Source organism: Bos javanicus, chromosome 20 (assembly GCF_032452875.1).
Source record: "Bos javanicus breed banteng chromosome 20, ARS-OSU_banteng_1.0, whole genome shotgun sequence".
NCBI lineage: Eukaryota > Metazoa > Chordata > Mammalia > Artiodactyla > Bovidae > Bos > Bos javanicus.
Genome location: NC_083887.1, coordinates 70,974,969 through 70,999,868, shown reverse-complemented (window position 1 = coordinate 70,999,868; position 24,900 = coordinate 70,974,969). Strand labels below are relative to the sequence as shown.

At 64.7% G+C, this 24,900-nt stretch overlaps 1 protein-coding gene across 1 annotated transcript; it reads left to right on the top strand.

Moving 5' to 3' along the window:
• The first annotated feature begins 3,887 nt into the window (after positions 1 to 3,887).
• On the top strand, positions 3,888 to 24,414 carry NKD2 (NKD inhibitor of WNT signaling pathway 2). The gene is made up of 10 exons (XM_061393934.1): positions 3,888 to 4,020; positions 4,117 to 4,152; positions 4,416 to 4,513; positions 19,980 to 20,040; positions 20,406 to 20,533; positions 20,830 to 20,925; positions 21,534 to 21,681; positions 22,142 to 22,226; positions 22,642 to 22,769; positions 22,889 to 24,414. Exons 1-10 carry the CDS (start codon positions 3,996 to 3,998, stop codon positions 23,437 to 23,439), a joined length of 1,356 nt encoding a protein of 451 aa, XP_061249918.1. The 5' UTR covers positions 3,888 to 3,995; the 3' UTR covers positions 23,440 to 24,414.
• Positions 24,415 to 24,900: the final 486 nt, after the last annotated feature.

Genomic DNA, 24,900 nt, shown 5'->3' with positions numbered 1-24,900 from the left:
CCGAGCACGGGGGTGCAGGTGGAGCAGGCCGCGGTCACTGCACAGGCCCTTCCTCGGGACCCTGGCAGCCAGAGCGGGTGGGACGTCCTGGCTTCCTCCCGTTTCCAGGTGTGGGTGTGGGTGCTAACGCTGCCCCGGCCGGGTCCACGCCCACTGAGGAAGCCCGAGTGTCCTGGTGGGTGAGCCCCCCTCGAGTCGCCCCAGGGAAGCCCCACCTCCGCTCACCTGTGTCTCTGCCATGTGACCCTCCTAGGGTTCATCGAATCCGAGTCAAGAGTTCCCAGCACCAGTGACCTCGAGGGGCTTTCAGGATATCTGGCTGTGCCCCACGGACACGTGGGCAGAGGATCAAACAGACAAACCAGAAGAATGCAGAGGCGTGCCACCAAACCACGAGCAACAAAAAATGAATCAGACAAACTGGAAATATCAAAATTAAAAGAACACCATGAAAACAGGGAAAAGACAGCCCACAAGATGCGAAAAAGATATTTGCAAATCATATATCTGATAAAAACTTTAATCCATAATATATACAGAACATTCACAACTCAATGGTTAGAAGGACAAAGATTTAACAGACAGCTCTCCAAGGAAGATACGCAAACAGACAAGCACAGACAACGATGCTGGACGTCGGCACACGCTGGGGAAACGCAAACCAAAGCCAGAGAGACACTGCGTCACCTGCAGCGTGAACCACACGCTCGGGGACAGGATCCGCGAGGGCGTGGAGCCGCCCCACGGCCGGCCGGTCGGGAGTGTGGAGAACGCTGGGCCTCAGCGCGCTCGCGTCCCGCAACGCGAAGCAGAGGTCCCTAGGGACCCTGAGAGCCCACGCCAGGTGCCATCCACAGGCTTATGCGTGAGCGTCCGGAGCCCCCTGAAAGTGGAGCGACCCAGGCGTACACGGTTCAACAGAACAGGGCCCACCCGCAGCACAGCACGCCACTCAGGCACCGAGAGGCACAGAGCCCCGACATGTTACAGACGAAGCCTGGATGCACTACGCCACGTGGAGGAAGCCGGACTCACAGGGCACACGCCACAGGACGCCCTTCACGTGAAATGTCCCGAATAGCGTGATCCACGGAGGGTGGGCACGCCCCTGGCAGCTGGGCGTAGGAAGATGGGCGTGCCAGGGTTTCTCTCTGAGGCGCAAAGATGTGCTGAAACCGTCAGGGATGGTCGTGCACATCCATGAAAACACGGATGTCGTGGGCCGTACAGAGCTCGCGGGCACCCTGGGGCGTGTGCACTGAGCTCGAGGAAGCCAAAGAATGAGCTCAGAGGATAACGTTTAAAGTTGCCAGTGAGTCCAGGTCCACGTGGACAGGGTGAGGCTTCTGCTTGACGGTCCCGCTGCCCAGCGCTCTGTGATAAGGTGCCCGTGAGGCCAACGCCAGGCAGCCCCGGAAGGTCAGCTTCACTCCCACCCTCCCAGGACTAGATGACCCCGCGCGTGACAAAGACCAGAGCCTCTGCCGGAAGGGACAAGGCTCGCCGGTCTCTGCCAGCACACCTGGCAGGCATCCTCGCCAACACCCTCACACTGCAGGGTGGGGAGCCAGAGGGCACGCCAGGGCCCCTCCAGGGGTGGGTCCACACGCGGGGTCACAGCCGACCCCCGAGCCGCTGCCCGGTGTGGATGTAAACACGGTGCATTCGGAAGGGCTGCCGTCCCCACGCCGACTGTCTGCGTGCACACAATAGTGTTATTATCGTCACAAAGACACTGACAGGGCCCGTGAAACCAGAAGATGACGAACGCCGCACCCTCTCCTCTCTCTCTAGTCACTCAGTCGTGTCTAGCTCTTGTGACCCCATGGACTGTATCCAGCCAGGTTCCTCCGTCCATGGGATTCTCCAGGCAAGAACACTGGAGTGGGTTGCCATTTCCTTCTCAAGCTGCACTCTCAGCTGGGGGTTAAAGGCCATAGTGGAGTCAGAGGACAGCGGGGAGAGCCAGGGAGCATTGCTGGGAGAGAGAGGCCTGGGCCCCCATCTGCAGCTGGGAGCCACATGGAAGGCGGCCACCACTGGGTCAGGGCAGGGCCACCTGCAGGGCCCCGGAGACCCTGCCTCCAGGGCCAGGGTGGGAGGCAGGTCCTGCTTGAAGGGTGGGCCCCTCTGGGGCTGGCCTCCAGCTGGGGTCTTGCAGAAGAGACAGTGGGAAAGGCTCATGGGCCAGGCTGCCAGCGGCACCGTTCATGACACACGCTCACACCTCCACGGGCAGCGTGCTTCCCGGCTGACAGTCGGCCTGGGTCAGGAAAGGGCTCCAGGTCAGCCTCCCATCCGGTTTTGGACTAGCTGTGCGGCCGAGGGAACCATGGGGCACCTGTGGTGGGAAGCTGTCCGTCACTCAGTCACGTCCAAATCTTTGGGACCGCCAGGCTCCTCTGTCCATGGGGTTCTCCAGGCGAGAACACTGGAGTGGGTAACGGTTCCCTCCTCCAGAGGATCTTCCCCACCCAGGGACTGAACCCAGGTCTCCTGCATTGGTGGTTCAGCTGGTAAAGAACCCACCTGCAAGGCAGGAGACCTGAGATTGATCCCTGCGTCGGGAAGATCCCCTGGAGGAGGGCATGGCAACCCACCCAGCATTCTGGTCTGGAGAATCCCAAGGGCTGTACAGTCCATGCGGCCGCAGAGTCGGACACCACTGAGCGGCCTTCACTTTCACTGTCTTTACCGTCTGAGTCCCCAGGGAAACCCTGGGGCACCTGGACCCTCTAAAACGAGGCAACAGCAGCACCCACAACTGGACAGCCCGGAGCCTGGAGCACAGAGTACGCGTGGAGTGTCGCTGCGCTCGGCTGGGCGGGGGCTGGTCAAGGCCTGTTGCCCCAGCAGTGAGAGGTGTGGGGCGGCCTGGTGGGTGTGGGGGCTGCGCCGGGGAGGCCCAGCTCCTTGAGGGGGTGGGCCAGGCCCGGGCAGGGGACGGACCTCACCCATGTCCAGGGCACCAGCCGGCCTTGGGCCATGTGGGTCACCCACGGAGATGTGGCCGTGACTCGGGACGACAGGCACCTGCTGGGTTGCAGCTGCTGCAAGAGACGCAGGCCACTGGCCAGTGAGGGGCTCAGCCGAATCGAGAGAAGCTGAGTGGCAGTGGCAAGCCGGGGTTCAAGGAGGTGAGAAGGGGCGGTTTCTGGGAAGGCAGACTGATAAGCCTTCCCGTAGGGTAGGCAGCGGTGGGACGGGGCAGGGCTGCAGGAGAAGAGCTGGAAGGGAGCTGGTGGTGGGGCTGGGGGGGGGTGGGCGCGCTGGGTGCCAGAGACCCCAGGTCGCGGACACCCCTCACTGCCCAGGAGTCTATCCCTCCGCCCCCCGGGTCCTTGCCTGTCCTTGAATACCACGAGGTAGAAAGAGTCCGGCGGGTCCCCAGCAGTTGGGCAGGGACTGCAGTTGGCTTTTCCCAGAGCCCCGGTCCCCACCTCCTGTCCTTCCAAAGGACCCTCCCCACAGGCCTCTTGCCCTCTCCGGCCCCCAACCTCTCCCCGAGACCAGCTCCACCAGCAGCCAGGCACGTCCCCTCTAAGGTCCCCTCCCGAAAGGGGCAAGGGCGCTGGGGTGCCTCTCGAATTGGGGGTGCCAGGACACGCCGTGAGAGGGTGGGGCTGGGAGCTGTCCCCACAGCGTCCACCGCAGCCCCCGACTGCCTTGTAGACGTCCTGTCGGGGGTCCTGTCGCGGGCGGTGCCACCCCCGCGCCCAGGGCTTGGCTCGCGCCCCCGCAGGAGGCGGGCAGGAGGCCGGGCCCGTGCGCTGCGGGCGGCGGCCGCGGGGGGCGCTGCGGGGGCCGCGGTTAAAGCCGGGGCGCGGGCGCGCGCGCTCAGAGGGAGCCGGGCCGCCGCCGCCGCGCCGCGCCCCCGCCCGCCCGCCCGCCCGACCCCGCGCGCCGGGTCTCCGCGGCCCCCTGGACCCGCAGCGGATCCCGGCCCGGCGCCCGGGCGCGGCGCCGGTAGCGCGGGCGGGCGGGTGGGAGGCGACATGGGGAGAATCCAGTCCAAGCACGGTGAGGCGCGGGCCGGCCGGCTGGCGGGCGGGGGCGGACGGGCGCCGGCCACTCACTGTCCCTTCCCTCTCCCCGCGCCCTCCGGCCGCGCCGCAGCCGCCTCAGCCTTCAAGCGAAGAGAGAGCCCGGAAGGTGAGCGCGCGGGGCAGCGGCCGGGGCGCGGGGGACCGAGCCCGGAGCGCGGCGCGCGTGCTGCCCCCGAGGCCTGGGGTGGCGGCAGGGGCCTCGGCGCGGCGCCCCCGACCCCGATCCCAGCCCCGGGCCTGAGCCCCGTGCCCCAGGCCTCGCGGAGAGGGGCGGACGCGCAGGGCGGCGGGCATCGCCAGGCGCAGCGCCCGCGGGCTCACGGGCGTCTCCTTCTCTCCTCGGTGCCGCGTCCGCCCGCGGCCCCGCAGGGGACAGTATCGTGGTGTCTGCGTACCTGGGCGGCCGCAGAGGCGCAGAGGAGGCAGAGCGGCGGGGCTGCGCGGAGCACGGCGCCAGGGACAAGCAGGTAGGCGTGGTGGGCCCGGCTGGCTCCTTGGGCCGCGAGCACCGAAGCTGAGCCCCTGACCGGGACCCGGGGTCCGGGGACAAAGAAGGCGGCGGCGCAGATGGCCGGCAGACGGACTGCGGCGGGGCCTAGGGAGCCCCTCCCGCTCCCGGACGGGGGCCTGTGGCCGCAAGGCCTGCGTATCCCAGGCGGGAGCTGGGCGCGGGGCTGGGGCTTGACTTTCTTTAGGATCCATGCGCTGCACAGCCGTGGTGGCGAGTTAAAAGCCACCACGCTGCCCATCTGCTGTGTCGGGGGCCGCTGGGCTCAAGGGAAAGCCAGGCTTCAGGGGCATGGCTGGCCCCCCCAGACTGAAGTTGCTGTCAGCATCAAGGCCCCCATTCCGTACACAGCGCCCCTGAGAGTGGGCGTGGAGGGTGTCCATCCAGGCCTGGGGCGCCAGAGGGGCCTTGGGTGAACCAGACCCCACCCGTCTGCCAGGGTGGGTGGCTCCAGGCACCAGTGTGGAGTGGGTTCGGGTAGATGGCCAGGCCAGACAGCTGAGACCCCTCCTCGCCCACTGCTCGCTCCCCAGCGGCCCCAGGAGTCCACTGCAGACAGAGCGCACCCACTCAGAGGCACGGCAGCTCCCTTTTTGGAAGGACACTCTCTGGCCAGCTGGTAAATGAAACGCTCGGAAGGTGTTTGTAAATGCTCGTGAGGGGCAAGACATGCCCTAAGATCAGGCCCACTTGAGTCGGAACTCCTCCTTTCTGGGAGTCAGGTTTGAATCCCACACCTGTAAAGGCAGGAACCCCGTTAGAGGATTTGCTGGGCACGTCACAGTGCGGCTGGAGGCTGTGTGCTCCTCTGGGCCAGGGGGCCAGGGTAGGGCCGCCCCTCCTCTGGGCCGATCATGTCTGTCTGGGGAGGTGAGTGTTGGTGACGGGGTGCTGTCTCCTGCCTGCTTGGTCCTCCTGCGCGTGAGGAGTCAGAGATGCCGGCAGGTGACGCAGAGCGGTCCCGGGCTTACGCCTCCTCCTCCTGGTGGCCGTCCACCTGGGGGCTTTTTCCCGGGCAGGGGCGCCTCAGGCCTTGAAGCAGGTGGACGAGCCTCCGTCAGCGCGGGATGTGGACCACACAGCAGGTCCCAACACGTTGCCCGCGCGCGTTATTTATGGAGATCGAAAACGACGCTCCCGCTGCATGGCCGTGAGGTGGTGGAGGCCGCCGTGCCGGCCTCTGAGGCCCAGGGACCCCACGCTGCTGGGACGCGTTTGAAGGAGCGGTGTGGCGTGTGGCTCGGGTAGTTCCCTTGTTTTGTTCTCTGCTGTGGTCTGAGTGTTGGCGTCACCCCGAAATTCAGCCTCGCCTCCCTCCACGTGATACCTTGAGGAGGCGGTTAGGGCCCGGGGCCTGAGCCCTCACTGTGGATCAGCGCCTGTGTGAGCCCCAGAGCGCTCGGTGTCCCGTCTACCACGTGGGGTGACAGGCAGCGGGCACCGTCTACGCACCAGGAAGGGGCCCTCACCAGACGCCAAAGTGGCTGGGGCCTCGGTCTGCGACATCCAGGTGCCTCGATCTCAGATGTCCAGCCTCCTCGGTCTCGGACGCCCGGCCTCCTCGGTCTCGGAGTCCAGGCGCCTCGGTCTCGGATGTCCGGCCTCCAGGACTGTGTCATGAGTCCTCTTGTTCATTAGTCACCGGCCTGGGTGTGTTGTGGCAGCCGCACGGGCTGAGTCTGCTTTCTAACCCTGAGGGGCAGGCAGAGCGGAGCCTCAGAATAACGGATGGCCCTTTGTGTTTAGCACAGGTCATTGTTCCCCGTCTCCTTCCGTCCTTTCCTTGTTTGGCCGTGGGCTGAGAGCCCCCGACCTGGAGCATGGACCCCTGGCCCGGGAGCTCAGGCGTCTTGCTGCCACGCTGCTGTCCCCTCCCCGAGCACCCCACCTTGGCTCTCCCCGGAGCGTGTCGGTCGGGGGACACTGGGGCCGGCTCTCCCTCTGTCTCGTCTCCAGCCCCAGCTTTGTCCCTGCCTCCCGGGGGAGGCTCCGAGGATGCCCTGCCTGACCGTGCTGTGCCCCCAGGACCTCCAGCTGGGGCCGGCGCGGGGACACGTCCCCCTTCTCTCAAGGCCACCGTGTGCTTCCTTGCGGGTTGCCATGTGGCCACAAGAATGGTGGCCAGTGACCTTGTGCAAATTAAGTGCACATCCCCCCACCTAACCCACCCGCTCCCACGACACACACACAATAAAGGGAACGCGACTGGCTTTGCCCACAAGTCAGGGAGCCCGGCTGGCTCCCAGTGCTCCCCTTGTGCACGTCCAGAATGTCTGGTAAACGTTAGTTTCCCGGCAGGTGGATAGCTGCCTCACGAGCTAGAAGGGTCCTCCTTGTGAATCCGAGAAACGCTCTGTGTTGCTTCAAGGCCACGTGTCCCAGAGGGTTGGGGAGGCTGTGGGGCATTGGCGGGGATGGCACCGAGGGTCCTGGGAGGGGCGGCCGAATCTGCAGGTACCTCATGGAGTCACGGTGCACCATTTGGTGATGCTGTTACCACAGGTGGGGCGGTGGGGGCTGAGGTCACGGGGGGAGGCGGGGTCGGGGAGGCTCTGGGGAACCTTGCTGCCCCTCCAGCACATGCATGACCTGTGGGGTCCTGGCAGGCATGTGTGGGCGTCGGGGCACCACGCCAGCCCCAGCAGACATGTTTGGTTTCCTCTCGGGCCCCCTGGGCACCCAGGGCCTGGTGTCTGCTTTCAGACGTGGCCTGGCCATGTGCAAGGCCAGCACAGGTGTGCACACAGCCCTGGGGGCTCCTCAGGGTTTGAAAGCACCAATCCTAGCCCTGGGGGCCCAGACCCTGCAGATCAGGGAATCGGGAACCCCCCCGAGGTCGGGCAGCGTCCGTGTCCCTCTCCCTACCTAGGCTTCCAGAGTTGCAGATGTCCCCCTGGGACCCCACTCAACCTAAGGATGAGCTGCCTGGTCCCAACTAACCCTCACCTGATGAGCCACCCCTCTGGGGACCTCGGAACCATGAGGCCGCTTTGTCAGAAATGCCTGGAGGGGCTGGGGGCAGGGAGGGGGCCTGAGGACCCTGGGAGGGGGCTGCTTGCGGGTGGGCGTGTCCAGGGTGAGTGGCTAGAGTTTGCCTGTTTCTCACCTAGAAACCGGGGAGGGGCTGCCTGCAGGTGCGTGTCCTGGCGACATGCTCACCGGGATCCCCTTGGGACCGGAGGGGCGGTGCAGGGCTGGGGGTCACCTACGGGCCTGCGGCCAATGGTGCTGGATACCCGGGAGGGCCTGAGGGCACCCGGAAGGGCCAGACCCCATGCATGCAGTACCCACTCCACCCAGGCTTCCATGGACAGCACCAGGGCAGCGTGTGTGCCCGTCTCCCTCGTGCTGAGCCACCCTCCCGTGGTGCGGCCAGGACTCTGGGGCGTGGACACAGCCAGGCCGTAGCTGGTGCCCCCACCTTGGCCGCAGTGCCGCTCCAGGGGACCATATCGGCCGTGGTGTGGCCAGAGGCTGGCGGAGCCCTCCTGAGGGCAGGGCAGGAGGGGCAGCGCCCCCAGGATGGGTGGGAGACGTGGACTCACTGCCTGCCCCACGGACACATGGCCTCAACCTCCCCACCTCCATGCGTGCTCTGGGGGGCAGCCCCAGCGAAGCCGCACGTGCAGACCAGGGCCGGTGCTTGGACGGAGGGTGGGGAAGCGCCGGGAGCACCCTGCTGGGGACACTGCTGTGAGAGGAGGGGCCCGCAGGCGGGGGCGGCTCGGGGAGGCCCGTGCACTGCTGAGGCGTCAGAAACACCAGCTTCCAGAAGTAAGAGAAACGACCGCGCTGCCCGCTCACCTCGGGACGCGTCCAGGCAGCAGGTGTCCTCACCCGCCTCCCCACCCCTCGTGCAGAAGGAGCTCGAGTGACGTAGGGGGCTTCTGCTGCAGGGCTTGCTCTTTACCTGGTAAGCTGGTCGTGGTCTGCATCCACGCTGCCCACGCTGGTCACTGCTAGCTGGGCTGGAGCCTGAACTGTGACGGCTGACGGGACCCGGACGTCTAACGTGGCTTCGTTCATAAATTTAAGTGGCCACGTGGGCGGCCCAACTCCGGACGCTCTGTGTGACACCTCACGGGCCCAAGCCCGCCCCCAGCCAGCTCGGCGGGTCTCACGTGTTTTGCGGAACTGTCCAGAAGTGGTGTGGAGGGTCCCGGAACTGTCCATGAAGCGGTGCAGAGGGTCCCGCAGTCCCCGCTCGCTTTTGAACACGCTGGAGATTTTGGTCTTGAAATTGGCCGGGGTCCTTCCGGATGTCAGGAAGCAAGGCAGACCCTTGGCACCAGGGTTCAGAGTGTTGGCTCGGTCAGCGCGTGACGTGTCAGGCATCCGTCTCAGACCACAGACGGGCTCGGTGGGGCCGGGGCAGAGGGCCCTGGTCCGGAACCCCTGCTGGAGCTGCCGAAGGAGCTGCGGGAAGGGATGTCCTGCCGCCCATCTGCCCGGTCACGGCTCTCCCCGTGGCCTTGTGAGAACGCACGCCTGACTGTAGGGAGCCGGAGTCTGGTGAGGAGGAAGGGTGGCGAAAGGGTATCTTGCAGGAGAAGATCTGGGGCCCAGCCTCCACTGGCATTGGCGTCTGCGGCTGCCTGGGCTTGGGACTGTGGGCTCAGGGCTCCTCCAGGGACGGTGCCTCCTGCCTCCCAGTAGGCGTCTGTGTGGTTTATCTGAGTCACACTAGGCCCAGGCTCTGCACACGAGCGAGGCAGGGCCCTGCAGGTCCGACCCAGAGCCCAGGTGCCCATGAAGAGCACGCAGGTGGGGTGTCATGGGGCAGCAGGCGTCACGGGGCGGTGGGCTGTCACAGGGCAGGTGGGTGTCACGGGGCGGCGGGTGTCACAGGGGAAGACAGCTCCGCAGGGGGACCGCAGTGCACGGGGCTGAGGCCTCCCAGCCTGTGTCTTCCCAGCTTTGGAGGACGGGGCTGGGGCCCTTCTTCTCCTTCCCTTGGTTTGTCTGAAGTGATTAACGCTGTTTTAAAACCAAGCCTGGCACCCACGGGTGTCCTCTGGCATGTTCCCCAGCCCGAGGCGTAGTTCCGGTTCTTTTGGGAGCTTGGTGGGTGGTTGCGGCCTTGAATTGGTGGCTTCCGGAACCCTGTGGCCCCTGACCCCATGGCCCCTGACCCCGCGGCCCCCTCGCTCCCAGGGTGGGCAGGTCGGGTGCCCTCAGCCGCAGGCCCAGTGCTGCCCAGAGGGAGGCCCCGGCTCGGACCGGGTGCAGGGCCTGCAGTCAGCTCCGCCCTCCCGCCAGGGGTCCTCCCCTAGGAGGGCACTGAGGTGCCTCTGCCCTCCCGGCTGCCTTGAGGGGCACCCAGGCCCTTCCTGCGGCTTGTCCTGGGGAAGAACCATGGGCGTCGTCTGGGTGCTGGGACGGAGGGACCCCCGGAGCTGCGCTGAGATTCCAAGGGGAAACCCGGAGAAGGGTAGGAGGCGAGAGCAGGCCTCCTGCTCTGGGGGCTCGTCTGCTGCTCCCAGACCACGCGGCTGCCCCGGGCCAGGGCCGCTTCTGAGATGAGGTCATTACGTAACATGTTTTCCGAAGAGTAAATGCAAGAGGCCAGCAGGTCCGTGAAAAGGTGCTGGGCATCCTAGTCACCAGGACTGCAGCGAGGCGTCACCTCCCCTCAGGGCTGCTGCCGCCAGAAGAGCACAGATAACAAACGCTGGAGAGGGTGTGGAGGGAAGGGAGCCCCCTCCGCTGTTGGTGGGGACGAAAACGGTGCGGCCGCTATGCAGAACACTGTGGAGACGCCTCAGAAATGACAAACAGAAGTGCCAGGCAACCCAGCAGGCTCCCTCCTGGGTACAGATCCGGAGAAAGCAAAACTAACTCCAGGAGGCGGTGTGCAGCCCACGTTCCCCGCAGCGTTGTTCACAGCGGCCTCGACAAGGCTGAGGCTGAAGCTCCAGGACTTTGGCCACCCGACGCAAAGAGCTGACTGCTTGGAAAAGACTCTGATGCTGGGAAAGATTGAGGGCAGGAGGAGAAGGGGACAACAGAGGATGAGATGGTTGGATGGCATCACCGACTCGATGGACATGAGTTTGAGCAAACTCCAGGAGATAGTGAAGGACAGGGAAGCCTGCTGTGCTGCAGTCCGTGGGGTTGCAAAGAGTCAGACACGACTTAATAACTGAGCAACAGGACACAGAAGCAACTTAAGTGTCCTTTGATGGTGGATGAATGGATAAAGAAGATGCGGTGTGTACATGCAGTGGAATATTTCTCAGCATAAAGAAAAAAAATCTTGCCCCAAACATGGATGGACCTTGAGGTCATGGTGCTACGTGAAGTAAGTCAGGCAGAGAAGAACAAATACTGTGTGATCTCTCACCTACGAAGACTAGAAATATGTAAATACGTTTATAAAACAAGCTCCCCGTTGCAGAGAATGAATTGGTTGTGGGAGGTGGGGGTGAGGGTGGGAGGAACGGGTAAAGGCGGCTGGAAGGTTTCAGCGAGGCAAGTGCAGGTCTGCTCAGGACTCTCTCTATCTTTCACGGGTGGCATCGCAAATGAATTGTTCTTGAGTCAGTTTTGGTTCCTGTTTGTGAAACCAGGGAAGGGGAGCCGGTCTCCGCTCCGGCCCCAGGGGTCTGGATGCAGCCACAGAGCCGGGTGCGGGTGTCGCCTCCCTGCAGGCGTCTCCACCTGAGGGTGTGGGCGCTTCCAGAGGTAGGGAAGCCCACATGCTTCTCAGAGCAGCTCAGCCCTCGGGGTCCTGGGCTGCAATCAAGTGTAAGCCTTCTGCGTCTCCAGCACGCTTGCCTCTGCTGGGGACACTGGCGTCACGTGTGAACATGTGGGGCCTTCTCAGCTAAAAACACAAAGCTGAAAACGCGTAGGGTTCTTCTCTACTTTGGAACTGATCTTTTGAAATGGGAAACACGAGGCTTTAGTACGGGTGGAAGGGAATGAAAGTCCAGTGGTTTTTCCAGAGGAAGAGCTCAGGTAGAGGAAGATGAACCTGAGTCTGCATTTCAGACCCGGCGGCAGGAAACCTCCTCTGCCCAAGTGTGCTGGTGGGCTCGATGGCTCCCGCACAGGGGCACGGGTGTCTTGTCAACACTCTGTGTGCGCCGTGACCTCGGCGGCTGGGGGCTCAGAGGGGAGGGAAGGGGCAGGCACCAGGAGGTGGATCCCGGGGATCTTCCTTTCTCTGCGAAGCTCCTCTTTGTTGGCTCTGAAGACTGAGCCAGTAGTGGGCACGACTGGGAGAAAATGAAGTCTGCAGATTTGTTGCAGAATGATTTTGTGTTAAATGAAAAGCCAAGTTCCAGGATGCTGAGAATTGAAATCACTGAAGTTTTTTAGTATATGTTATGGACACGTCTCGATTCTCTGTGGTAGAGATTGTGTGTGCATCCATGTATATGTGGGTGTGCATGCACCATATGCGTGTGTGTACACGCATATGTGTGTGTGCGTGTGCGCGTGTTTATTGTGTTCATGCATATATGTATGTGTGCTCACATGTGTGTGCGCGTGTGTACATGTGTGTGCGTGTGTACATGTGTGTGCGTGTGTACATGTGTGTGTGCGTGTGTACATGTGTGTGCATCTGTCTGTTGTGCTCGTGCATATATGTATGTGTTCTCGCACACATATGTGTGTATATGTGCATTTGTGCATGCGTGTATGTGAGTGTACATGAATGTGTATGTGTGCACATCGTTGTTCAGTTGCTCAGTCGCGTCTGACTCTGTGACCCCGTAGACTGTATCATGCCGGCTCCCCTGTCCTTCACTGTCTCCTGGAGTTTGCTCAAACTCATGTTCATATGTGCACATGCACATGTGTATAGGTTCATGCATACGCATGTGCGTCTGTGCACACGTGTGCGTGCATATGTTGTGTTTGTGAGTATATTGTGTGTTCACACACATGTATATACCTGTGTGTATTCATGTGTACACGTGTGTCTGTACATACATGCGTGAACATGCATGTGTGTGTGTGTGTGCGCACATGTCTGTGTGTGTGTGCTTGTATATAGGGCATATAGGGTTTCCCTAGTAGCTCAGACGGTAAAGAATCCACCTGAATGCAGGAGACCTGAGTTTGATACCTGGGTCGGGAAGATCCCCTGGAGGAGGGCATGGCAACCTGCTCCAGTATTCTTGCCTGGAGAATCCCATGAACTGAGGAGCCTGGCGGGCTGCAGTCCATGGGGTTGCAGGGAGTTGAACATGACTGAGCAGCTGGCACTTCTTTTCACGCTGTGCAGCTTCTCACTGGCTCTGCATTTATTACGTTTTCCCTGCACACACCTTAAAGGTGCAGCGAAGTCGCTCAGTCGTGTCCAACTCTTTGCGACCCCATGGACTGCAGCCTATCAGGCTCCTCCGTCCATGGGATTCTCCAGGCAAGAGTGCTGGAGTGGATTGCCATTTCCTTCTCCAGGGGATCTTCCCGACCCAGGAATCGAACTCAGGTCTCCCGCATTGCAGGCAGAGGCTTTACCGTCTGAGCCACCAGAGAAGCATGCACCTTAGGCTGGAGTTACCCCTGCGGGTGACCTTAGTAACCCCACCCCGTAGCTTGTCCACAGCCGTGGGCTGTGGGCTGAGCCGCCGTGGTGTGTGTTCAGGCCTCCCTGCCACACATGTGGAGCCCTTCTCCAACACGCTTCACAAGTGGGTGCCTGGGGACCTCTCCGGGGTCAGGGTCTTTTTGTGTGTGGTTGCCAAGAAAGAAATCCCCATAGACCATAGACCAGGGCAAGTGGGCGTGCGATACTGCTGCTAAGTCGCTCAGTTGTGTCTGACTCTGCAACCCTGTGGACCGTAGCCTATCAGGCTCCTCTGTCCATGGGATTCTCCAGGCAGGAATCCTGGAGTGGGTTGCCATATCCTCTTCCAGGGGATCTTCCTGACTCAGGGATCAAATTCACATCTCTTACGTTTCCTGCATTGGCAGGCAGGTTCTTTACTACTAACGCCAGATACATCCTGTATTTTTTTGACCAAAATGAGTGAAGTCATGAGCAGCTGTGGTGGGTAAGACGTCCTCACCCAGGACCTCAGTTACGGAGCAGGCTGGCCCATTAGGTCTGTAGGTGTTTACTTTAGGAGACCCTTTGATCCCCAGAGAACTGAGTTTCTAGGCCTAAATTCCAAATCTGGTTGTTAGGAAGTCTGGTTGAACGGCGCTCACCCAGGAGCCCTGCTGCACAAAGTCTCAGAATGTCCTCGGGTCCTGGAGCTTTGTGGGGACCCTGCAGGCCCCTTCCCCGACACTGCGTCTGCCTTAACTTGCACTTTAAAGTCAGGAGTTGACAGTCACGGCCACGCCAGCCCCTCTGATGGAGCCCCTCCGTAGGCCTCACTGCGCATGTGCTAGAATTATTAAGCCTCAAACCTGCATTGTCCCCTCTAAGGCTATTCAGCCGCTGAAGCCGCGACCCCGGCTGTTAAGCCGCCAGGCCTTTCCTGCAGCCTGTGGAGCAGCCTCCATCTCCCTGACAGTGTGTCTGTGATGTGTCCCCACCAGGCCTTCCGTCAGGGGTGCGGGTAGGTCTGCCTCTACCCTCGATCTCTCCCACCGAGGCCACTGCCTCTCCTGGGCCCTGCGCCTTCATCCCCAGCCATCTGCCCTCCCCTCTGCTGCCCCCCTGCCCTCCCACTCTCCCCCCAGTGCCCCGTCCTTGCCTTCTCCTGCAGGACCCAGTTCTTTCCAGAGCCTGGGGAGCCCAGCCGCCCCCGCCCCAACTCATCCCATACCAGTCCTGCCCCGTCCAGCGTCCTGACAGCCTGAGCAGGAGCCCAGGGGCTCCCCTGGACCCTCACTTGGCCCAGGTCACCCTTGCATGACACATCACCCCCTTGTCCAGCCCCAGGCACTGCCTGGAAGTGACCTTGGTACCTGGTAGCACGAGCCTGGTGGGCACTGCCCGGGGTCCTGGCCTCTGCCCACTCTGCCTGTCCAGGGTGTTGCCTGCCAGGGTGGGAGGCGAGGCCAGGCTCTGTCTCTGATCAGCAGGCCCCCATGGCCAACCGCTCAGGAGGCAGGGCTGGTGTGAACAGGCCAGGGTGGAGGGCCCGCAGGGCAGCAAGGGGCGCAGCCAGAGAGGGGCGCTGCGAGCCTGGGAGACAGTGGCTGGGGGTGGAACCAGCAGGAGGGAACACATGGGGCCACTCAGTGAACACACCTTCAGGACAGCATCTGTGACCCGGGGTGTGGGCTCTGCAGCCCGAGCGTCCCCCGTAACCTGAGAGTCCACCACGCCCCGAGCGTCCACCCAGCACTGGGGCCACCCTCTTCTGAGGGACTTGGGACAAGAGGCTGTTCCACCGGGAGCCGCTCGGCCTGGAGGACACCCTCACCCCCTGCTCCGTCCTCGCCCTGCGCGCGCCCCTCCTGTCCCCCAGCCTCCCCCCACCCCTGTCTTCCCTCTCTCCCCTCTGCCTGGACTGCCATCCACACTGGGCCTCTCCTGCCCCCCTGCAGACAGCTCACCTCAGGACTCAGGAACCCGCCCCACACAGGCCCTGGAAGCACCGTTGACCTTAGGTTCCTCAGGGCCAGTGTTTCCAGGACCCAGAGCTCCCAAGCCATAAGGGGGCTGCAGACACTGAGTGGACCACCTGTATTTGTAACGGAACGGGGCCATTCTGAAGGCAGCGGAGGGGCTGGGGCAGTTCCTGGGGGTTGCGGGCAGCCGGGCTCTCCGCTGGGGACCCTCTGGGTTCTGGTCACGGCTGCCAGTCGTCAGATCCGTCACAGGAAGCTGAGCCTGTCCTCTGGGGCCCCCGAGTCTGGAAGGCGTGCCCTGGGAGCAGGTCTGTCCTCGCGTCCATGGCATGACCTGCACTGTGACCCGCGCTGCAGTCTCTCCCCACTCAGGCCGGAGGAGGGGCCTGGCTTCCGCTGGGTTTCTGGCTGATGTACTTCCTGTCTGTCCCCATTTGAGGGGGACGGGGCCCCGTGAGCGTGTGCATGGGCGGTCCCTGCACCCCGTCCTCCGGGGTTCACCGCACCCCATCTTCTTGGGGAGTCACCGCACCCCATCCTCCTGGGGGGTCACCGTACCCCATCCTCCTGGGGGGTCGCCGCACCCCATCCTCCTGGGGGGTCGCCGCACCCCATCCTCCTGGGGAGTCACCACACCCCGTCCGCGTGCTGTTGGAAAGAGGTGGAGGCGGTGGTCAGTGGCCAGTCCAGACTCTCCGCTGGCTGGCGGCTCCCGGACTTCGGGGCTGCTCCCTGTCCCAGAGCCCGCGACTGTGACCTTAGTGGAAAGGGGTCTCTGCAGATGCGACTGAGTGAAGGGTCTCGAGATGAGAGGTGGTCCTGGGGCCCTGACTGTCGCCTCCTGTCTTTGTAAAGGGGCGGGCACGGGTCCGACCTCGGACAGAAGACGCACGCCCAGAGGCTGAGCGGCCACAGAGCGGAGGCTGGGGGCGCAGACATGAGCCCAGGGTCCCCAGAGCCAGAGAGGCAGGAAGGGTCCCTGCCCCCGGAGCCTGGGGGGCTGCCCTCCACGCCACGAGTCCTGACTCTGGCCTCAGGTGTGAGCTGCCTGGCTGGGGACCACTTGTTATGGCCCCGGGACACAGACGCACTGTCCCTCGGGCCCTGGGGTCCTGGGGGGCTCCTCTCTTGAAGCCCAAATCCCCAGATCCGCGTGCTGAGCCCCCAGGGACAGAGCGGGAACCAGCCTGTCTGTGAACAGGGTCTGTGAACAGCGTCGGAAGGGGCTTTGAGTCCTGGCAGCATTGGGAGGGGGGGTGGTCGGAATATGAGGGCTCCCCCCAGGCTTGCCGCAGATGCGCTGCACACAGGGGCCCTGGGCGTTTTTTCTGGGCAGGCTCTTTATCCGGGTGACGGTGAAGCGGGTTTGTAAAAGCCATCTTCCCACGTGCTCCGCCACCACACAGACGCACCGTCTCCCTCGGGGATCTTTCAGGGACTCTAGAGCCGGAGGGCCTCTACCCGAACAATAGTGGGGCTTCCTAGGGACCTGGCCGCCCTCGAAGCCTGGGAGTGTTTCCTGAGATCGCAGAGGCACTGAATCTTGAAGGAACGTGTGAATCTGGACGCTGGAAAAGTAGACGAGTTCAGGGGGTGGTCGGCAGCTCCACCAGAGCGTCCTCCTTCCTACCCAGCCGACCACCCCGCAGCCCGTGGCCTCCGATGGGCACGTGTGTCCTGCCCCTCGACCAGGCTGTGTGTCCCCCCCCCGGCCCCCCTGCAGGGTGGACCGCCCAGCGTCCCCGGCTCCAGTGGGCGGAAGGGGACCCTGGCAGAGGAAAAGTGTGGCTGGGCCTCCTGGCTTCTCAGGGGAGGCGGGGGTCCGAGCCTTTCCATGAACTCCCCCGACACCTCCGTGCCTATCGCCCCCACCTGGGCAGGTGGGCCGCCCCCGGCGTTGCAGCGGGACCTGGCCGGGCCGCAGTCACTTGCTGGGAGGGACCGAGAGTTCAGGGCTGCGCCATGCCTCGTGGGGTGGATGTGCTCTAGTATCTGGGGTTCAGGGCAGTCATGCCCGGGGAGGCGATGGTGGGCTCCCTGAGACCCCCCTCAGCCTAAGGGGCCGGGACGGGGCAGCAGGAGCCTGCAGCAAAGCCAGAGGCTGCCTGACGGTGATGGAGAGGGACGACCTGGAGGAGAAAGTGTCCGGTGTGAGGGCCTCGGCCCGTCCCTGGCAGCCAGAGCACCAGGCTGAAGGAGGGCCCCTCGGACGCTGGAGGATGGGGCACGATCTTCCCCTGGTGGGGGCCCCCGGGGTCGGCAGGAGGCCAGGCCTGGGTCTGAGCAGGCTGGGTGGTGGGCTGGGTCACCCGCAGGCCCCTGCTGGCAGGTAGAGGAGCCCCAGGTGCCTTGGGGACAGAGCCATGTCCCTCAGCAGAGTCGGAGGCGGTTGGTGCCAAGGACTGTCCAAGCGGGGCCGGGATGGGGGGTGGGAAGGTGGGGCTGGAGGGTTTGTAGGTGGAGGCTGGGGCTCCCTTGAGGAGCGGGGGAGGGCACGAGATGGGAGTTTGCTGCTGGGGAGCGTCTGCAGCTGGGGGCTCTGCCTGGGGACAGAGGCCAGCACAGGTGGCCTCCCAGGAGGGGTGGGGCCCGGGCAGAGCCTGTGCGTGTGTGGGGAGGTCATCTGTTCACCCCCAGTCTTGCTGGAAGGCCTGGGTTTTCCAGCCACGTAGGAGGTTGCCGGCGGGGTGGCTGCACGTCTGGCCAGCAGCCCTGAGCTGCGTGTCCTACGTCCTAAGTTCTTGGCCCTTCTGTTGAGCTGCAGCAGCGCAGGTGAGAGGGCATCTGTGTGTAACCAGGATGGATGGGACGCAAGTCACCAGTCACGGTGCCGAGCGTGGCTGCGCTTCCCGCAAGCCTCCTCGCCCCCTTGTCTGATGGCTCCACGTCTCAGAGACTGCTGGTGACCCGCCGGATCTCACACCGGCCTGTCCTCCCGTCGGGGTGTGTGGAGGAACGGGTGTGTGGAGGAACGTTCCGAGTGTCCTGAACCCCCAGCCCCGTTAGGGAATGCAGGCACCGTCTGGGGAGGTGGGCACGTCCGTTGCTGATCAGGGACTGCTTGGTTTTGCCCTTGGTGTGTTTGTGATCGTAGCGTTGGGAGCATCTCGGTCCCACCAAGGCTCACACAGACCCTGTCCTGACCCCTCCCCAGCCCAAAGCACGTATTAACATCTCATCTGTAACCGGCGCCGCCTACCCAAAGTAAGCGCTCAGGTTATTTTAAAACAAAAAGATGGAAGGAATTATTGAACTTTCGACTCTCTTAAGCTCACATGTAGAGGCCACGGGTGGGTTTTGCTCTTCCTTTGCACACTCGGCCGAGCCCGGCGAGCAGTGAGGAGATTCTCGGGTCCCCCACCCCATGGCCCGGGGGCCGAGTGCTCAGGGCCAGCCTCCCCGCCAGCCCTGGGGCTCCGGCGGGTCCCCAGGGGTGGGTTTGGATGCTTCCCCACTGAGACTGGCTCTTTTAAAGAAAGGCTGTGCCCAGTCTGGTCTCAGATCCTTAGATTCTGGGGAGGTGCTTCCTGCCGCTTTTCTCGCCTCTGTGATTTAAGGAGGTGAATACAGGGGCCTCTACTCCAGGTGGGGTCGTCAGGAGCCACGCAGGATCTGAGCCTCCAACCACCAGCCCAACGGGGAGGCTGGCCAGGCCCCTGGAGGGGAACGTGGTGAGAGCGGGCCATCCGAGCTGGGGGCGGAGTCCTCACCAGGCACTCCTGCCAGTGCCTGAGCCCCTGGGCCCACCCGGCTGTGTTCTGGCCCCGCAGCACGTGGCAAGGACCGCAGGGCCCACAGCCCCCCTGGATGTCGGCTGGCCCCGGCTTCCCCCTGTGACGCAGTCCCTGGGGCCACCCAACCTGCCTCTGGCCAGGCACTGCGCCTGCTCCCCGCAGACACCCGGAACCTCTGCTTCACAGCTCACTTTGATGTTATGGAAAAAATTCAACTTAAAGCCAGGGTCTTATGATTGGAATTTATCTTGGTGTCCGCGGGGCAGAGCGCTCAGGCTGGAGTCCGTTTGGCTGGAGGGCCCTTGTGTTGGTATGCGGGGCGACCTCAGGGCCCTCCGAGCTGGGCCAGCGGGTGCGTCCCATGGCGGCGGGCTGCATGGCGGAGGCAGCGGCGTCTCCGTAACCCGGTGTTTGGTTTCCTACTAAAGCGAGCTCAGGCACACCGCCCGCCTGGCCTCTCGAGGAAACTGAAAGTCACCTGCTTCTAAGCGGCGTGACCGGGGGGTGCGGCGGTTAGGGTCAGGGCCTCCGAGAGGAGGATGCTGGGGGCGCCTGGGAGCCCAGGAGACAGACGGGCAGGGCCCCCTCCGCCCTGGGTCCAGCCCCGCTCGCCCAGTGTCTGTTCTGACCCTGGGGTTGGCTCTGCCAGCTCCGGGGACTCAGTTCTGTGGTTTCCCAGCTTGGCTGGAAGGTTGGTCCTGTAACTAGCCTAAGGATCGGCCGTGGGGGGTGGGGGCGGGGGGCGTCTTCTGTCTGCGTCCTTGGGCCTTGCTGGGGCGCTCCCTGGCTCTTGTCCAGCTGGGGCGGGAGGTGCCATGTGCCGGCCAGTGAGCTCGCCCGTTCACGGCCCGGCTTCTGGTCTGTGCCCGCGTCGCTCAGCAGAAGCTGGGCAGAGAGACTTGTTCTTGCTGCCCCGTGCCCTCCGGTGAAGGCCATGTCCTTGGGGGTGATGCAAGCTGCACTGAGAAGCACTGGCCCGTCCTGGGCCCTGCGTCTCGTCCGGGGCCCTGTGTCTCGTCCTGGAGGCGGTTCTGACGGAGCCAGCCACGCCCAGGGATGGGCACGTGTCACGTTCAGAGCCCGAGGCTGAGTGAGCGTGGAGAGGCTGGTGCTCCTGCAGCAGGAGCGTGACGCCCAGGAGGCAGGTCCGGTGCCCGCCCCCGAGCTCGGGTGGGCGTTCATGGTCTGTGCCGTCCCTTCTCCCTGCAGGAGCTGCTGGGCGGGGACCTCAGGGAAGGGCCTTTCCGCGACAACCAGTGTCCCCTCGAGGGTGAGTCCCACTCCCCAGCCCTCACTAATGCCCCCTGCCCCAGACACCCTGAACCACCCTCACCGTGCACCGCTCCACTTACCCCCCAGACCCCGGCCAGCCCGGGTTTGAAGCTGCCACAGCCAGGCGGACAGGGCAGGGGTGCGCCCCAGGCCGGGGTCACCCTGAGGGCCGCTCTGGCCTCCCTCCCAGGCCACCTGATGCCCTGTGCCCAGAATCTCAGCTCAGACCCTTCTGGGGGGTCCCACCCACCCCCCTGCGCCTGGGGACACCGGGCCCACCCCCACCACCTGCCCCTGGGGACGCTAGGCCTGCCCACCCCTCCCCCTGGGCCGGGACGACAGGCCCACCCCCCAACCCCGCAGTGATGCTGCCTCCTGAGAAGGCCGAGGCCTGCGAGGGGCCAGGACAGCTCTTCTGCGTGGACGATGGAGAGAGAGCGGCGAGCCGTGAGGGCGCCCGCGGGCTGGGCAAGCGGCGCCTGAATGTGGACGTAGGTCTTTGTCCCGCTCCCCCTCCTGTGGGTGCCCGGGGCGGCAGGCTCTGCTGGGCGGAGGGGTCCCCATGCGCCTGGCCAGAGCTAGCCGCTGTGGCCCCACGTAACCCACGGGACTTTCCCAGGCTTCAGTGCCAGAGCCGTGGGAATGACCCAGAAGCCGGGTCATGCACGGACCGCCACGTCTCCCTGCCCGGCCAGGAGGGGCAGGGACTGGTCCCCGGAGGACGGGGCAGGGTTGGGGGCCCGGCGAGTGGGTGAAGATGACCCTCCGCCCACCCCGTGCCCCCCAGGCGGTCCAGTGCGACGTCTCGGTGGAGGAAGATGACCACCAGGAGTGGACGTTCACGCTCTACGGCTTCGACAACAGCGGCAAGGCCACCAGAGAGGTGACGGTCTGGCGCTGGCGGCAGACAGATGAGGCGGCCTGGGTCCCACGGTGGGGACACGGCTGGGCCCTCCAGGCGGGAGGAGAGGCAGGAAGCTTTCCCGGGTCAGGCTGCGGGGAGGGAGCCACTGCAGGGCAGGACCCAGGTCACCAGCAGGGCCGGCTGGAGCCTCGTCTGTCCCCCCGTGACCAGCCGCTGTCTGTGCCGTTCCTGGTGGAGCCCGACACGCCTGTCTCTGCCCTGGCCAGCAGCCCCTCAGCAGGGCCGTGAGGGTCCCAGGGGTGCCCCCGGCACGCCGCTCTGCTGCCTTCTGTGACCAGGAGGGCAAAGGGCCCCTCAGAAGGAAGCAGACACGGAGGATGACTGAGACAGCGTGTCTGAGTTAAAAGCAGCTCTGATCGTTTGCTTGCTAAGCCCTTTGCACTCAGACCCAGTTTGAACTTGAAAAGCTCAGAGAGACGTGGTGGTTCCAGGCGGGCTGCCGGCTCAGGCCTCTCGGTGCCTCCGCGGCGCAGAGGAGTGGGAGGCAGGCAGCGGGCGGCGTGGGCGGCCTGGGCTGGCCCCCCAGTCCTCCTGTGCCCCGACGTCTGCCCGCCACCCCCGCCCAGGACATGTCCAGCCTGATGCACACCATCTACGAAGTCGTCGACGCCTCGGTGCACCGCTGCTCGGGCAGCAGCAAGACCCTCCGTGTGAAGCTGACCGTCAGCCCCGAGCCCTCCAGCAAGAGGAAGGACGGGCCCCCTGCCGCCCAGGGTGAGGGCCCAGGCTCCTGGTCCCTGCCTCCCCGCCCCACGCTGCCGCTCCCCCGAGGGCCCACTCACCGTGCGGGATCGGGGGGTGTTAACTATGACCTCCGCTCAACGTCCGCCTCATGGCAGAGGGCTCCGTGGCATCCTGAACACAGAGAGCGAGGCGCGGGCTGGGGACAGTTCCGTGAAGGACTGGGTGTGCAGGAGCGAGTGAGGAGAGAATGAGTGCGTGCAAGACTGAAGGTGCACGAGTGAGTGAGGAGTGACCGGCGTGAGTGGGGAGTGACGAATGAATAAGGGACTGACTGAACGTGCGGATGAATGCGTGAGTGACGAATGAACAACTGGACCGATGCACGAGTGAGTGAAGGTGTGAATGAGCGCGTGAACGCGCGGGGGCTGGTGAGCACGCGGGCAGAGGAAGTGGGTGAGTGGAGGCTGCCCGCCACGTCCCCCGCTTTCAGACCGCGAAGCCAGTCGCTGCAGGGCGGAGGCGGAGCTCAGTGAGGACCCCAGGGTGGCCGACAGGAGGCTGTCCGCACACGTCCGGTGAGGGCCTGGGCCCCGGCTCTGCTCCCCTTGGACGGGAGCACCCTGGCCACACCCCTGCTTCCTGCAGGCCTCAAGGGCTGTCCCCTTGGGGTGGCCCCAGGCGCTCCCTGCCATGGGGTGGGTGGCCGGCCCCTGGGTGGGAGCTGGACAGGCCAGTGTCGTCTGAGAGGCCGCGGGGCTTCACGGGCAGCGGGGGGGTGTTCTCCGGACCCTCAGCCCGCTCGGTCCCGGGCCCCGTGGTTCCACCCCCCAACAGCAGCGGTCATGGAGCCCTCACCAGCTCCCGGGCGACGACGGTGGCAGAGGCCACAGGGTGGCACCAGAGTCCTGGGGCCCGGTGGGCCCTGCTTGTCCTCGACCTCGAAGGTCAGAGCAGCGGAGATCAGAGCTATAACCCCTCCGCTCCTCTCAGGAGGCCGAACGCCGACCCCCACCCCTGCTCGGAGCGGGGGCCCTACTGCGTGGATGAAAACACGGAGCGGAGGAACCACTACTTGGACCTGGCCGGAATCGAGAACTATGCATCCAAGTTCGGACCAGGTAAGTCCCGGGGGCCCGGCCCCCGGGCACCAGGCCTGCAGGTCACGGGTCCTGGCAGCAGCGGGTCCCGCGGGACAGACCCGGCCCCGTGGAGGCCCTCACGGCTGCTGTGTCTGCAGGGTCCCCCCCGACGCAGGCCCGGCCGGAGCCCCCCGCCAGGGCCTCGCACCCGCAGGGCCGGTCCCGCTCGCAGGAGTCAGACGTGCACGCCGCCCACCATCGCCGCTGCCCAGGGCTGGCCGAGTTCGCCCTGCCGGCCGCTGAGCCGCTGCCCCGGGCCCTGGACCTGCCGCCCCGGCCGAAGGGCCCCGAGCGGCCGTTCCTGAGGTCCCCCCAGGGCTCGGGCCGGCCCCCCGGCGCGCCCAGCGGGCTCAGGCCCGGGCGGTCCTTCAGCTTCCACCCGCCCGCCCCGCTGCCGCAGGCACCCCTGGAGGCCCACCCCCTCCCGCAGCCGCCGCCCCCGCCCTACGGCCACCGGCGGTGCCGGCAGAGGGCGCGGGAGGGCCACTCGCCGCTGAAGGCCGCGCCGGGCCCGCCCGCGGCGCTGGAGCAGGAGCTGCCGCCTGTGCTGCTGGGCGAGGCCTTCGCGGGGCCGGCCGTCCAGCGGCACGAACACCACCACCACCACGAACACCACCACCACCACCACCACCACCACCACGCGGCCTAGGGCCCCCGCCCGGCCCGCGGCCCGCGGCCCTGGGTGTCCCCACCACCACGCGGCCTAGGGCCCCCACCCGGCCCCGCTCGGCCAGCGGCCCGGGGTGTCCCCACCACCACGCGGCCTAGGGCCCCCGCCCGGCCCCCGCTCGGCCAGCGGCCCGCGGCCCTGGGTGTCCCCCCAACCAAGCTTTCCGTGTCGTCCCTAAACACGCGTTCGCTTTCAGATGCCTGCGCCTGCTTCTGTCGTGATTCCAGTGTGAGGCCCAAGGGCAGGAGGGAGCTGCTGGCTGCTCCTGGCCTGTGTTTTTTCCCCGGAGAGCAAGCGCTGGGGAGGCTTCGCTTGGGGCGGGGGGCGGGCAGGGGTGCCAGCCTCGTGGTCACCCGGGACTGGGTGGACGGGGCCCTTGCAGCTCCTACAGCTCATCCTCATGAAGCCGGGAGGGCGGTCAGGGAGCCGCTGCTGCCCGAAGCCCGGGGGTGTGTGTGGCCTGCAGACAGGGGAGGCAACTCCCCATCAGTCGTCCGGGAGCCAAGAGGAAGCAGGCTGTGGGGGTGCCCCCAGCACCCTGAGAGGACGCAGAGGCCGCGGCGGGGTTGGGGAGGTGTGGGCGCCCCTGATGATGCATGTGGACGGCTGGGCGGAGGTGGCCTCCTGTCCTCCGTGGGCTCGAACGTACCCCATGGAGCGCTGCACACAGCTTCAGCTTTGGGAAAGCGCCCTTCCCACTGGGAGGCCGGGAGAGAGCTACCGGGAGAGAGCTGCAGGGAACAGTGCGCCCAGCGTCCTGGAACCTCGGCCTGTGGATCCCCCTGAGGCCCGATGTGGCCGCCGCTTAGCCCAGGACAGGCCACTTGTGAATTTGTGCTGCTGGTTTTGTATTTCCTCCTTGGCACTGTTTTTACGGATAAAGCAACTTGGTGGTCAACCTGTGATTGCGTTTCCTCAGTCATAATAAAAATACGTGCATTTGGCAACATGTCACACCTCGTCTTCAAGTGAGTTTTCAGTAGAGCTGATAGATCCACCTCCGCCAGCGCGTCTGGCCCCAAGTGCAGACAGCTGGCCGCTCGGCCGGGACAGGCGTGCTCCTGGGGGAGACGGTGTGTCCGTGTCCATGACCTGCAGGGAGGCCACAGCTCCGTGTGTACGGCTCACTCTTGCCCCCCGTCACTGCTCCCAAAACGAAAAAGAGAAAAGCCTGAGCCCGAAGTTGGCTTCACGTCACGCGAATGCGTTTGCTCTGCTGCTTCAATCGTGTCTGACTCTGTGCAGCTCTGTGGACTGTGGCCATTTGCTCCTCCAGGGGATCCCCCTGATCAAACCTTCATCTTGAGAAGACTCCCTAAGCCTGAAATTGCGCTCATGCTGTGGGGCCTTTTCAGCTGCTGTCTGGGGGGCTGTGTGGACTGAGGTTAGGCGGCGGCGCTGGCTCTCTGCAGATAGAATGTCTGGAGAAGGCGGCGCCCT